Here is a 16,340-nt window from a genome sequence, read left to right as displayed (position 1 = left end):
CCAGTAGCAGAGTCCACAATATTTTACTTCCTTGTGACACCTTCAGAACCTTCTCCATTTTAGGCCAATGGCACAGGAACTGGCAGAAGACCCACAACACAAATTTTGAATCTAGTTAGCATTTCAATTTCAAAAGGAACTGCATTGCTAACTAGATCCTGCCATAAAAACAAGGCTGTAACACTGTTATAGAACTTTTTGAGGTTAAAAAAAAAAAAAAAAAAAAAAAAACTATGATTACATATTTTGAACAGTTCCTTCTTTTCCTTTTTGTACAGAGAAGACAAGATAACCTTATGATTTTTCTTTTCTGTGGAAACACTTATGTGTGACAAACTGTGAAATTAACATGCAAGGATATATGAAAGAATAAAATACTAAAAGAACTTTTCAAGCTGTAATTTTCTAGCATACTAATCATCAATCTATATACAAAATTTTGTAATTGAGTTTAACACACTACGAACTGAACACAGATTTAGCAACATGCATGCAGTGTCAACTTTTTAAATAATGCATTATATACATATATAAAATGCAATACTAACAAAAAGTGCAGGCCTAATTTTGATAGCATCAATGTCATTTTAAAGAAAATTTCACTATATAGAAAAGTTGGCTGCAGAACTATTGTAATGTAAGTTTAAGTTGCACATATGAAAAATATGAGCTTTTTACTTTTAAATTCCTTGTATCCTTTAAGAATGGTTTGAAAAAGAATAGGCTTCCCTTTTTATTAGTTCTTGAAGCTTTATCAAGATCAAGAATTTTTTTTTTTTTTGAATAAAGTACAACAAGAAATACAAGCACAAAATTCTGCTATTTTTAAAAGCTGTTATGTTCAAAAACAAGATAAAGACAGCTTGCAGTCATCACAGTTCTCGAGTACATATTTTCTTTTCTAGAATCCATTGCCTTAAATGCAGTAATGATCAGAATCAGGTCTTCATCCATTCATTACCATTCTTACAAAATCTGAAAAAATTATAATATAATAATGATATACACTGTAATAAAACAATTATACTAAACCATTATAATAAAAATTTATAACCGATTTATGAACTGTTTTACGTAAGAATAGTAAAGCTAATGGCAGCAAGGTATACCTACTAACTGCATACAAACCCTTGCCTAATTTTCACTAGAATCGTCCCCCCCCCCACACACACACTACTCCGCACCTCTTTTCCCATTTCTAATAATATCTCCATAACCAAAGAGTAAACAAAGTTCTTCCAACCCCTTAAGAGGTTCTCTGACCAGCATTTAAATGATCTTAGAGCATATCAACAAAGATGAACTGTACTGTCTTTTCATGTAATGTCATTAGCCTTTCTATTCCTAAATAACTTACTTGGAGCAAGGTGACTCACAAAAACAGTGAGTGAACACAATACAGAAAAAAAAGTACTTTTCTACATCTACTAAAACTTCCAACAGACAAATGAGAAGTGTAATGAATCTTATATTAAATTTTTAGTTCATGTTCCCAAAAATTACTGCATATTTTGATGAAAGAGGATAAATTTCAAACAAATGTCAATGATATCAGTATATTTTTATGCAAAATACAAGTATTTAAACTGTGACAACTTTTTATAATTTTTATTAATTTCTTTTCAGATTATTATTCATGAATGGATGTACAAGACTATGAAATTTTTGTAGTAACATGTTTACTACATGTAGTAAAGGGATGAAATTGTAATATTAGAGAAAAATTTAAGAAATCACTGAATTTGTCTGCCAAGTCTTTGAAGAGGAAGGATCAAAAATTATTAGATAGGAACACAGCCTACAGATTGAAAACAGAACCAAAACAACAATTCAAAGAATCTCACATTCAAATCTGGAAGAAAAAAAAAAAAAAAAACCTTACCACATTCAAAAAATGCTGTATTACTTGCATGAAGAAGGTTATCCAAAATAAGCAGCAACATGTGCGGAACTGATCAATCAAATCCTAAATGATAACTTAATAGACCACATTTTGTTCAGGGTTGAGGCAAATTTTTGCAACAGCGGCAAAATCAATGAATACACTAAATGGAAATGAGACTCAACTGAAGTAAATACAATTGCTTACTGCTTTAGACATAGGGGCTCCAAAAATGATGTGGAAGACATACATCAGCAGATTAGTACAACGAGTGCAAGTTGAAGGGACTTGACCTTTGGAGACAAACTGGAAGGAGAAGAGATCACATGACAGAAAGGAAATGGAATTTATACACTTGCTGAGAGAATTACTTAAAGCAGCATGTAATGGAGGAGAGACTAAGGGTATGAGAATGTTGGATCTGGTTTTAGGATCAAAAGAACTCTTCACAACTACGGTGGCTTCAATGTCTCTGAGGCAAGTGATCATGTGATCTTGACTTAGGAGGTAGCAAAACATGGTAATTTCAGCTAAGAAGAGATATATATATCTCCCCCCCCCACATATATATATGTGGGGGGGGGGAAATACAAGGCAGATGAGTATCATCTAAGCTTAGGAGTCTGAAGCAGGGCTATGGCATAAAGCTCTACAAGGGAAGGAAAATCACAGTGCATCTCAGATTATCGAAGGCCAAGAGGGTAAATTGGATAGGAGTTAGATGAATGAGTAGTATCATTAAGTATGAGCTGCAAAAATGTTGTAGAGAGTATATAAGGAGAAAGGTGACCAGCAACCTCATGCGCAGTAAAATGATCAGACAAGAGTTTTGAGGGACAACTACCTCAGACAGTATGTAACAGAAGGCACATGAGGATTGAGGGTTTAGTATTTGATTCATTTATAATTGACACCTCATTCATTTATAATTGCATCCTCTGATGAGGATGCAATTATAAATGAGGTGTCAAATCACTCTCTAGTTGGTGAGTGACCACGAAGTGATTATCTGGGTGGTTGGCAGCAGTATGAGGACCTCTGTGAGGAAAGGGTATGTGGAACTACAAGGCTGGTGATTATGAGATCAGGAGACAGCTTACAGGTGCAGCATGGAATGAGGAGTTATCTGGAAAGGAGATCAGTGCAGCTTGGGGGATATTCAAGAACTGTCTAGTAGAAGCAATGTCTAAATGTATTCCAAGGGGGGTTAGAAGGTTAAATAAGGTAGGTGTGATATGGGTGAATGAAGAGATTAAGCATGGACACAGGGGAAAAAGGCATTATGGTGCCAGCATAAGAGAAGTGGTGATAGTCAATTCCATGAGGATTACAAAGAACAGGCGAGGAGGATGACTTGGTTGTTAAGGGTAGAAAAAGTGAAGTATGAGCAGCAGTCAGCTAATGAAGCCAAAAAGAATCCAAGGGAGTTCTTTCGATATGTAGCCAGCAAAAAAAAATGAATGACACATGTTGGAGAAAATAGTATAAGAACAACTGCTGCTGAGGATATACAACAGTTGAGATACTTAATGAGCAGTTCATAAAGATCTTTCATTCTTGTGAATGTATGTGACATCATGGAGAGTTTGAGAATAGTCAATGAAGAGGAGAGACTGACTGAGTGAGCAAAAGGTATATGGGGAATTGAGCAAACTTGATGTAAATAAGGCTGTGGGACTTGATAATATATCACCACGTATTTTGAAGGAATGTGCCAGGGAGTTGGCATCAGCCTTGACATTTAATATGAGTCTTGCAGTGGGTGGAGTTCCAAAGGAGAGGAAGGAGAACAAGATTATGTCACTTCATAAGGGAGGTAAAGGAACTTCATAAGGGAACTCAAGCATCAAATTATAGGCCTATCTGTGTGTCAGATCATGTTGTTAAAGTGTTGAGGATGCTTGTGAGAATCAGGATCCAGAATTGGGTTGACAACAATGGTATTATCTTTGATAGGCAGCATGGATTTGCTAAAGAGAGATGACGCTTTATTAATCTACTTACTTCTTACAATAAAGTGATGGCTTCATTGGACAGAGGAGAGTACTCAGATTTCGCAAAGGCTTTTGACAGATTACTGCATTGTTATGTCGTTACTTTTCCTCTTTACTTTAATCTTTTTACTTCTCACTCATACAGTTATTTCCTTCTGGCTTCTGTAATAATTTATCAATCAAAATCAGTAATTCAGCTATCACTCTCTTTTCCTTAAACAAGCTATGATTCGGGCCATTCCTAAGTTTAGTCACGTGTATTTCTTTCATTCATTAGAGGCTTTGTCTAAATTTGGGACAAAGCCCTTAATTTTACCTTCTGAGACAGTCTCCCTGTTAAATTTGACGAATTTATATTATGCTGCGCCAGCCAATACTGAGGATAGATGAGACTCTTATCCAAGGTGGCTCCCTCAGAATAATACACAGTAATGGATGTTCTAACACTAATTCAATTCACCTACTTCACTTTGTTTTGGCATGCAGTCATGGCCCGTAAATTCCAATTATAATCCTGTGTCCCTCCCACTAGGTTCTGTAATTTTTTTTTGAGTGGCAATTCAAATTCATATGACAGGCTGATTTCAGGTAAATGAAATAAGACATTTATTGAGGTCTAAGAATGACACATGAGAAATATATTAAACACATGGTTAACTTAATCACTTTCCTAGTAAAATTAGATATCACTACTAACACAATAGTACATGAATAATAACTTGCTCCACAGAATTATCCATTAAATGTACAAATTACTAGCTTAAATCATTAGATTTTTATCACTTTCAAGTCATTAATCATATCTTACAATATATCACATTTAATTCACATACAGATCCCTTCTTAGGAGATTCAAATAGGGACAGGTCACTGCCAAATGTGGTAATCTCTAAAGTTCTCTATCAAATGTCCACACATAAATTAACATATAGAATCCATTCATATCTCTAACTGGAAATAAAACTTAAACATTCTACATTACCATCCCATGGAATGAATTTCTGTTCTATCAGCAGCCTTGTCTAGACATCAAGGCACTTTTGCAGGCTATTGTTCTCGGGGTCACTTACGATGACTACACAGCCTGGTCTCCCCGAGTCGATAAGGCGATGTGCCGCTCTAGTCTCTCTCTGGTACCGCTGGCATTCATCTGTATTATCGGTCACTCAATATTGCTTAGCTAGCCTTAACTCGCAAGCTACGGTAGACGACTCATGACTTCTACGGCCAATCGAGAATCATCCCAATAGCAGAGGGAGAGCCAACATCCAAGAGTACAGGAAACAGGAGAAACAGGAACCAAAAGACCTCGAGAGAGGAGGGGGCAAAACACTTTTATACCACCTCCTTTGGCGCCCTCTCTCGTTACGTTTTTACCAAATGGCACTCATCTATAACGGTAACGTTTTTCCAAGAATGCATTCGAGCTTTGCTTTCCATATAAATTCTCCTTTCCCTGGGCCATAAGTTATACTGGAAGGCTAAAGCATGACCTTTGGACCTCAGCCTACATTCAACTTACTCTCATATACTACATAGAATGGGATATTCTAATTTAACTATAATTTTACATAAATTCACCTTTTGACTCTGTGCAAAATAGGTTAAGTTTCATATCTCTAAATTAAGCATTTCTTCAGTTCTGCTTTAAAGCTATAATATACATTTTTATTTTCTTGCCAAAGTACAAATTTCTTTGCCTACAATTTAAGAATTGTTAGATCCTGAATGACTTAATTTTTTATCCAAATTTTGATCATTCAGGACACAACAATGCTAAATTGATAGTCAAACTAGAGTGGATGGGGTTGGACATTAGATTAGTGCACTGGATCGGAGATTAGCTATTTGATAGGTATCAGCAAGTTGTGTATGGGAGAGCCACGTTCTGGAAGAGGAACATCACTAGTGATCTGTTTTAGGGCCATTGCTGTTTAACAACTCTATGTTAATGATACTGGCACAGATTTGGATGGGGATATTCAGTTGTTTGAAGATGATGCAACGTTGGGACAAAATATGAAGAGTAGAGCCAATGTTGTGGCCTTACAAGAAGACTTGAATAGATTGAGTGAATGGGCACAGGAGTGGGAATATGGGAAACAAAGATGGGATGTAGAATTTATACTTGGTGAGGATATATTGTTGGAGGTGGAGGAAATAAGAGATCTTGGGGTGATGATGGATAAGGATCTAAAATTTACAGGAAACACACTTCCAAAATTGTGAGGACAACACAACGAATTCTGGGAATGATGCAGCGGACACTGACTTGTTCCATTGTATAAGACTGTGATTAGAGGCAGCACATGGACTACTGCACAGATTCAGTCACCTGGTTTTCAAAAAGATGAAGAGATGTTGGAAAGGGTCCAGAGGCAAATGAGTTTCTGATCACTGGAATGTCGAATATGAGGAAAGGTTGAGAATATGTAACCTACAGTCTAGTGCAGTGGTCTCCACACCTTTCGCCGTGAGGGCCACATTGGTACTTCAGCACTGTTCAGTGGGCCATAGTAAAAAAAAACTCTAGAACTAGATATATGAGTTTTACTGAAAGCAGATAAAAACTGATTACAGAGTATGTGAGATTAAATTATCATATATTAATGACAACGAACACTATCTATCAGTAAATTCTCATATTTTTATCACAAATTATAATAAAACCATTAATGTGAATGATGTAACTGTGTTTGTGTTTTTAAAATCTTATTAAACTCAGCTCAAATTTTGATGTGCTAATTACAAGTAGCGATTTCAAATGTTCATCAGATAAATTTCCCTGTAGTTTTGACTTGATATATTTCATTCGGGAAAACGTTTGTTCGCAAAGATACGTTGTCCCAAAAATAGAGATAAATTTACAAGCATATTTCTTCAGATTTGGGAACTGCTCAGAGTTCAGAAATTTATAAAAATCGATCAAATTTCCTTTTTTTTTTTTTTTTTTTTTTTGAAATAGCCAAATTCATTTTTTTCCATTTGGGAAACAATTTGTTTAAATTTTTGCTAGTCGTTAGATTTTCAACCGAATATACACCAACAATTTACATATAACTTTTTTTAAATTTCGTGTATAAATTTGAAGTTTTTGTCAATGAATACAGATCGAGAAATTTTGTTTTTATTTCATTTTTTGCTCATTAGTTCATTTTAACCGTGTTTTTACGACTTTTTTAAGTGTTCTTATTTAGTGCGACATAATTTTTTTTTGTTGATAAAAAAGTTTATTCGGATGTAACTTTTTTATTTTGTTTTGAATTCTTTAAAATTTTTTTAACCGACATTTTACAGTCAGAAAGACTGTAACTTGGATTACAGTTTACTTTTTGCTATTCAGGAATATATTTTGAGCACAATTTTAATTAATGCATTTGAAATCTATCAACACCCCGTGTTTTTTTTTTTTTTTTTTTGCGGATTCTTGTTGAAAAATTAGTCCAGTGGTGGGCTGGATAAAATCATATCACGGGCAGCATTTGACCCACGGGCTAGTGAATAGGAGAAAGAGGGGTGATATGATAGACCTACAAGTTAGTAAGAGTGTTGTTATAGGATCAATGTTGAAGAGGTTATTCAGAAATGGTGGGAGATCCGAAGAGAACAAGAGGCCATCCCTGGAGCTGTAACAGGAGGGTTTAAGGGAGTGAGAAGCAGGTTTTTTGTATGCAGAGTTGCAAATGATTGGAATGTCTTGCCTCGGAGTGTAGTGTCTGCAGAGAATTTGAGTGTGTTTAAGGTGTGGTATGATGAGCTGTGTGTATAACAAAAGAACCTCTTAGATGAGTCTGACTCCATGGGGTCTTGGGGTAATAATAATAATAAGACAGATGACCAGCACAGTAAGGAAGGTAAAGTCAAATTATGAGAATAAATTAATCAAGCAGATCAAAGGAAATTCCAAAGGATTCTTTCCTTATATGGCAATTAAGAGGAAGAATGACTATGGATGGATAACTTTAATGAGTGCTGATGGAGGCAGAAGAAATATTTCAGTTACTGAATGACCACTTTGCAAGAGTATATATATCATCCAAGTGAGGATATTGTTGTAGCAGAGGTAACAGAGATTGATGTGACAACAGCAGTAGATGAATTGGAGATAACCTTAGGATATTGCAGAATCTCAATGCAAATACAGATGTGGGATTAGATGGGATATCAGCTTGCATTTTACAAGAATGTAAAAGGGTTACTTTTGACGAGGCTGTTTAATTTAAGTCTCAGCTCTGGCAAAGTTTCAAGGGAGTGAAAGGAGGGGAAAAATAATTCCTTTGCATAAGAGGATCTTAGCCTGTGGTAGCAAATTACAGACCAATCAGTATTTCAGGAGTGGTGATAAAATTATTTGGAAACATTGATCAAAAAGAGAATTCACGAATGAATGGATAAGAATATGATACTTTGAGGGGGAGGCATCGTTCTGTGAGGGATTGGTCATACCTTAGTAATTTACTAAGATATCACATAGAACTATTATGCAAAATAGATACAAATAGGGTTGAATATGAAACTGGTTATATGGATCCGTGGGCAGCTGATAGACAGTAGTATATTGATGCAAAGTTAGGTAGGGTAAGAGCTAATTAAGGTGAAGTAGAGATCATGCAGTATAATTTAAATAGGCTGACAGTATGGGAAAAACAATGGATGTGCATTTAATGCAGAAATTCATAAAGTTATGCATTTTGGGATAAAAAGCTTATAAGGTGTGTACCACACTGAGGGAACTTCACTCCAGGAAAGTGATAAAGCCAGAGATTTGGGGTGGTGGTAGAAGTAGATAGGATTGAAGTTTAGAGAGCACATTACTAGGGTAGCTTACAGGATTACTTGGTTACTGAAGCACATACTAACATGCAGAGATAACTGAGTTAGCATTCCTTCTCATTCCTCTGGATTATTTGGGGATGGCACAGTGGGAAGTGGTGGAGAGGATCCAGAAGTGAGTGGTCTGTGGAATACTCCCTGCAAGGACAAGACAAACCCACAGTAGTTTGTAACTAGATTTTTTGCTGAGAGAAGTGAAGAATGGAATGGGCTGCCAGTCAGTTGTGAGTGCTTTGTCTGTTAATGGATTCAAGAGGTACAACAGATATTGTGTGGGGTAGTTTGTACCTCCAATAATAAGTCTCAGAACTCTATGGATGTGTCCATGCAATAATAAGTAAATAGCTTGGAATGTTGGAATTAAAAATTTATGGGCCTTATATTTTGCAGAGGCTACAGTGATAGAAATCATTTACTTTAATATGCTTCAGCATTTTCTTGAACTAACTTCAGATGATACCAACCATATTATTATGCCAGAATTGCTCAAGAATTATTTTCTGAACTCAACTGAGTGTGGAGGAATATTCATGAAAAACTTATTTAACATACAATTTTCACCAAAGTGTCATAGGCATCTTCAGTACAGAATCACAGAATGGCAAATAATAACATACAATTCTAAAAAGTGCCATCTAAACAGCCAATGTAAGATAACTAAATATAATCAATAATTTCCTAACTTAAAATATCATCATATTCATGACATGTACCCTCAAGGGGTGTACAGCTTATGATAGTACTACATTACTAACTTCTTATCTACAATTTTCTTCCAAATCAATCTGTTACCTGTCAAGACTCCAACATTATCAGATCTTATATTTCTAGGCACTTCTTACTGTATCAATCCACCAATATCTTGGTCTTTCTCTGGGTCTTTTTCTTACCAACCTGGCAGAGAACATTTGTTTTGCTAATCTTTCCTCTCCCATTCTATTTAAGTGAACCATACCACCTGAGATTAGCTCTGATAACAATGTCAAGTTCTTTCCTAATATCCTCATTTTTAATATGATATTGCCATTGATGCCATCTGTTCATTCCCATAATCTTTCTCAGGACTCTCATATCTGTGGTCTCTAGTCTTTGGTCAAGTGGTTTATTTCTAACCCAGCTCTCCAATCCATAAGTTAAAACTGGTTTGAATACTGTCTCTTGTATACAGCTAATTTAGTGTTTTGACTTATTTCTCTCTTATTCCATATAAATTTATTCAGTTGACTTCCTGCCATATCAGCTTTGCTAATTCTGTTGTCTATTCCATGTTTAATTTACCATCTTCACTAAAAATTGTGCCTAGTAAGTGGAATGTTTTACTTGTCCTATAGGTTTTCCATTCACAATGCAGTTGATATTTTCAATGCACCTGTATCTTGGTTATTTTCATTGTCTTGTTATTGCTGACCTTCATACCAAATCTATTACAAGTTATTCAATTTAGTTGGGGAACCTTGCAGGCTTGTACTGGATTTATTTATAAGTATAACATCATTTGCATAAAGTAAGAGCTGAGATTAACATCTGCAGTTTTAATATCAGGCTTAATACCACTTTCCTTCATAATGTGATCCATATAGATGATGAATAACAGAGGGGATCATGTACATCCTTGTCTGACACCAGATTTAACATTAAACCATCTTCCTGTTCTTTCTTCAATTCTAACTGCTGACTTACAACTCAAAAACTAAGTGTTGCTTGATATAATACCCCATTGACACCATATAACTGTAGTGTCTTGAATAGCTTCTCTCTCTCTCTCTCTCTTGGCATTTTGTCATATGCCTTTTCTAAATATGCAAAATTTAAATACAGATCTTTGTTATATTCCCATGATTTCTCAACTATTTGTCAAAGTGAAAATCTGATCCTGACAGCCTCTATTTGGCCTGAATCCAGCTTGTTCTTCACCAAGCTTCTCTGCCACAATCCTTCTAAACCGTTTCTTTCTCAAGTATACTGGCATAAATCCTATCAGGAACACTCAGTAGAGAAATACTTTTGTAATTCTCACATTCAAGGAGTGAGAAGCAGGTTTTTTCTCTTTTTATATATGGATACCATGAGAGAACTCTATTCCAATATTCTGGAATTCATCCCTCCATCCAGGCCTTCTGATCTATGCAGTGCAGCCACTGTAAGACTTTTATACCTCCGTACTTGAGCATTTCTGGTCGAATATCATCTACTCCAGCTGCCTTTCCACATTTCAGGCTTTTGATGACTTTTTCTACTTCAAGTATGGATATGTATTCTGGATTGCATGCCTGCTGAGTGTTTTTTACTACTGTGCTGTCACTGCTTGTTTCATTTTTTAAAGTAATTACTCCATATATCAAGGATATCTTTTTCTCCAGTTTTCATGTCACATTTATCATTTCTTTTACAGCAATCTTTCCTTCATCTCAGAGCTTTTTTCAACAGCCTTCAGAACTTAATATATATATATATATTATATATAGTGAAGCCTTTTGGCTCTTTATTTTGATAAATACTTTACGCACCGACACTTCAAGTTCATTTACGGAAAATACATCTCTCCATACATATATATCTATGTATACAAAGTTAGTACTTTTTAAATCTGCTAATCTTTCTTATTTCCCACCAAGGGTAAAGATGTAGGCCATGCGATCTGTTTAAGTTAGGACAATAAAGTTTCACATATTTCTTTATAAATTTTCGTAGACAGGCTTATACATTGGTTATGCATTATTAAAACATTTAAGGAATTGAACAACGTAGTTAAGAATATAAATTAAATTATACTTTAATAAATATTTCCAATATTTCGGCAATGTCACGTTGCCATTTTCAAAAGGAACTTACAAAAAAAGGCACGTGCACGTAGGCACTACAACACAGTAATTGAGAATGAAGAGATGAAGCTATTGTTCTCCTAGAAGTCCTGATGGTGCCCTCTAGTGGGCTAAGTAGGTGTTCTTGGCTGTTGGGCTGAAGGTCTGCTGATGTAAGCCTCCCAAGTTTAGGGCAGTCGCATACAACCAAATTTGTTGAGGTTTGGAGAGTTTCTTAGGGCTGAGGCTGATTCCATAAATAGTCTTTTGAATTTGTATTTGCTATGGTGTATCACTGTAGCTTTCCTCCACCGTATTCTGTGGCATGTATCCAGAGCATGGTCTGCAAGACCAGAATGGCTGTACTTGTAAAAACAGATGTAGTCCTTGTGTTCAGAAATTCTGATATTCGCTGTCCTGCCTGTTTGGTCAAAGTAAGACAGTTTACAACTGCAAGGGACCTGGTATACACCAGGTAGGTCTAGGGGAAGTGGTTGGGCTTTAGTGGAGCAGATAAGGGATGCCAATTTTCTGTAAGGTCTACAACAGGAGGTCAGGTCATGTTTTTTTAAGATTTTGGTAATCTTTTCCGAGGTGCCTCAGATGTAGGGAATGGTGATGGATTTAGAGTAATCCTTGATGTGGAGGGGGGAGAGGATCTGTGGTTTGTAGGTTCTAATATTTTTTGGATTTTTTTTTTTTTGGGGGGGGGGGGTAGCCATTGGCTGAGAAAGTGTTGAGGATGTGATTTAGTTCAGTGTTTAGTGCCAAGTCGTTTGAACAGATTAGTTTAGCTCTGTTGTATAGTGTTTTCACCACTCCATATTGTTGTGAGGAGGGTGGAATTGTTGGTGAATGTATCTGCCTGTACGGGTGGGTTTTCTGTAAACTGAGAAAACCAAGGTTCCATTAGGCTGGTGGGTGACTAGTGTGTCTAGGAAAGGGAGGCTGTTGTTTTCCTTTTTCCAGGGTGAACTTGATTCTAGGGTGTTGGTTGTTTATGTGTGGTAAGAAGGAGAGAAGTGTTTCAGAGCCATGTGGCCAAATAGCGAACACATCATCAACATAGCGAAGCCATATGGTTGGTTTTTGTGGGGCAGAGGCTAAGGCTTTTTCTTCAAAGGTCTCCATAAAGAAATTGGCCAAGGGTGGGGAGAGTGGTGAACCCATGGCTTTCCCCTCTATTTGTTTGTAGAATTTTCCCTGCCAAACGAAATAGCCTGAGTTCATTGTGAACTGAAATAAAGCTGAGATATGGGGAGAAAATTTAGTTTGGATTAGCTCTAAAGTTTCCTTGAGTGGGACATTTGTGAATAAAGAGGAGACGTCAAAGCTGACCATTATGTCAGTACGTTGGAGTGTAAGGTTTTCTATGCTGGCTTTGAAGTGGGCTGAGTTTTTTTATGTGTGATGGTGTGTTGCCAGTATAGTGTGTGAGTTCTTTGGCCAAATGTTTAGCTAATTTGTATGTGGGGGAATCAATGCCATCCACTATGGGACGTAATGGCAAATTTTCTTTATGTATTTTTGGGAGTCCGTAAATACGGGGGGGGGGGGGGTATAGAGTTAAACAGCTTTAAGCTTTAATCTTCTATAGGCCAAGAAGTGACTTTCTTAAGGAGCCTGTGAAGTTTTCTAATTTGAAAGTTGGTGGGATTGTATTCGATAGGGAGGTAAGTAGACCGATCTAATAAAAGAGCATTCAGCTTACCTGTGTAGTCCTCTTGGTTAAGTGTTACAGTTGCATTTCCCTTATCCACTTTGGTGATAACTAATTCTTTATTATTCCTCATTTCCTGTAGAGCTTTATATTCCTTTTTGGATATGTTGATTTTTGGTGGTCTTGCTTTGGAGAGGACACAAGCTACATCCAGTCTTACACTATTGGCAACTTGATGTGGAAGGTGGTGGATTCCGCGTTCGATCTGGATCATAATATCCTCACTAGGTATTTTATTGGGAGCAATGCCGAAGTTGTAGCCACGTGAAAGTGCGTTGAACGCTTCAGGGTGACTGAAGAAAGGTTGATTACGGTGTTGGTAGCAAGTTTTGGAAAGACAGCAGAGTTCTTTTTTATAGTCACCCGCCAGCCTAATGGAACCTTGGTTTTCTTAGTTTACAGAAAACCCACCCATACATGCAGATACATTCACCAATAATCCCCCCACCTCACAACAATATGGAGTGGTCAAAACACTATACAACAGGGCTAAACTAACCTGTTCAAACGACTTGGCCCTAAACACTGAACTAAATCACATCCTCAACACTTTCTCAGCCAATGGCTACCCTCCCCAAAAAAAATCCAAAAAATACTAGAACCTACAAACCACAGATCCCCCCCCCCCCCTCACACAACAAGGATTACTCTAAATCCATCACCATTCCCTATATCCGAGGCATCTCGGAAAAGATTACCGAAATCTTAAAAAAAACATGACCTGACCTACTGTTACAGACCTTACAGAAAATTGGCATCCCTTATCCGCTCCACTAAAGACCAACCACTTCCCCTAGACCTACCTGGTGTAGTGCCTACGTGCACGTGCCTTTTTTTGTAAGTCCCTTTTGAAAATGGCAACGTGACGCTGCCGAAATATCAGAAATATTTATTAAAGTATAATTTAATTTATATTCTTAACTACGTTGTTCAATTCCTTAAGTGTTTTAATAATTTCTTTATAAAGGTGTTCTATGAGGAAATGACTTATGGACTCTCTTGTCTTGTTCCAATAAATTATGTTTAGTGCAGATAGCATGCTTAGAAGTCCAGAATGTTCCAACTCATGATATTTAATATAAGACTTGTGTTCTTTTAGAGGAATAAAAGGTCCTCCAGCTTGCCCAAATAACAAAAGCAAGGAATCTGGGAGATGCCTGGAAACCACAGAGGAGGAATCTTGTCTTTAGAAGCAAGAAAGGTGGAGTTTTTTCTGATGGAGCAAATGGCAACAGAAATATTCAGTGATTTTAAAACTCACTGTGTTTGTATTCCCACAAGCTCTCTGGTCAATTTTTGCATGAAGCTTTTATAGTTTCTGTATTCGGCTTTGAAATGATGTTGGATTTAATATCCACTTAATTTATATAATTCTGCATCGCCAAAGTGAAGCCTTTTGGCTCTTTATTTTGATAAATACTTAACACACCGACACTTCGAGTTCACTTAAATAAAATACCTCTCTCCGACGCTTAGAGTTCCCTAGTACTGAGTGTTTTTGCTCTCTTAGGTTTCTGCCTGATCTCGGATGAAAACCAATGAGTTTGAAACAGCTGTCAGACCAGACCAGTGAAACATTATCAAAATGGACTAATAGGAGGTGAATATATGGGTGCTTTGAGCATTCGTGCTTCCTATTAGGTTCGATTGGGGCAAACTCACAGCATGGTGGCAAGTGTATTCCCGCAAGCTCTCTGGTCAATTTTTGCATGAAACTTTCATACTTTCTGTATTCAGCTTTGAAACGATGTGCTGAATATCCATTTAATTTATATAACTTTCACTGCGTGTTCAGGAATACTTTGCACATAAGGGATAGGAATGCAAGTGATTTCTTCTCTATTGGAAGAGGCAGCGATAACCATAAGAAGTAGTAAATAACCAATTCACCTTTTTAGATCTAATTCATTGTCAACAATTTTCAATTTTTTGAAAGAAGACTTATACAGTCTGTTATATCAACATTGAATCTCATCATCATCATCATCATCTGAGTCAAAATTCTGGAACTATTAAGACTTTAGTACATCATGCTCATTCTTTATGTTCTTCAGACAAACTTTTACAGAAAGAATTATGACATATTAAATCCACCTTTTAATCAAATGGTTTTAAGAATTCTTTTATCAAAAAAGCTTTTAACAGATCAGTTTTTAACTGTGTGCAGTTTAATACTTGATTAGCTGTATATGAATATATGTAATTTCAATTTTATACAAAATACATTCTTAACAGTTTTTTGAAATTTATTCTATTTCAAAAAATGCAATTACTTTTGGGACTTATGTATAATCACAAATAATTTCAAATTCAATGCAGACACAAATTCAGTGCTGCAATGGGAATTAATTTTCCTATAATGAAGGGTAGAAATTATTCATGGAATTAGTAGAGAAAAACAATGCTATGGTAGAATTATTCCAGGATATTAATGCCAAGGGTTTCAAAAAAAATAATGAAATGCACACAGAAGAATGATCAGATGATTATAAAATGTGCTTTTTAAAACAGCATTCCTGCAACACTATGTGGTAATGTCCACTGACTAGTGAACCACCACCACCACCACTTTCCTTATTGGAGACTAGAAGTGAGACATGGCTGTTAACAAGTTTGGTCCTTAAAACACAGGTTGTCTTCCCCCCCCCCCCCCACGCTCTTACAAAATGAACTGTGATACCTGTCAGGGAGATGCCAAACATGCTGTGAGGGAAGCTCTCCAATCTTTTCACAAGATGCAGTAATAAAGCTGTTCTGCATGCTGATTGGCAGATAACACACGAGACTGAACAAGATGTTAACACACATTTCAGAGGTTTCCTAATTGGCTAGCACAGAATCTTGCTGCTGTCTATACTACCAATTCGCACTTGAATGAAGGCTGTATAATGGTATGTGAAAGGGGCACTGTCAAGGAAATTAGATGCTCTCTGTAAGAGCACTATGTCTAAGAATCTATCTCCTCCCACAGTATGTTCACCTGCTCTTTTTCACCTTTGAAATATTAACATGAAAGCAAGCATAAATAAATATTACTGCAGTTAAAACTTTCTCTCAAGAAATGCCCCCCTCCCCACAAAAAATTCAAAATATCTTACAAAACAATTCTT

The 16,340-nt window shown here is 36.4% G+C and overlaps 1 protein-coding gene across 1 annotated transcript in view; it reads right to left on the bottom strand.

The window, feature by feature from the left end:
- Positions 1-384: 384 nt before the first annotated feature.
- The window catches only part of LOC150098856 (myosin-2 essential light chain-like), a 101,156-nt gene continuing 85,200 nt past the window's right edge, over positions 385-16,340 (bottom strand). Inside the window, exon 6 of the mRNA XM_090405084.1 lies at positions 385-975. Within this exon, the coding sequence (XP_090261210.1) occupies positions 947-975 (29 nt within the window). The 3' untranslated portion in view covers positions 385-946. The remainder of the gene's footprint in view (positions 976-16,340) is intronic.

Source organism: Typopeltis vanoorti, chromosome 15, assembly GCF_054136105.1.
Source record: "Typopeltis vanoorti isolate ZY-2024b chromosome 15, IOZ_Tvanoo_1.0, whole genome shotgun sequence".
Taxonomy (NCBI): Eukaryota; Metazoa; Arthropoda; class Arachnida; order Uropygi; family Thelyphonidae; genus Typopeltis; species Typopeltis vanoorti.
This window is presented reverse-complemented; position numbering and strand designations above follow the sequence as displayed.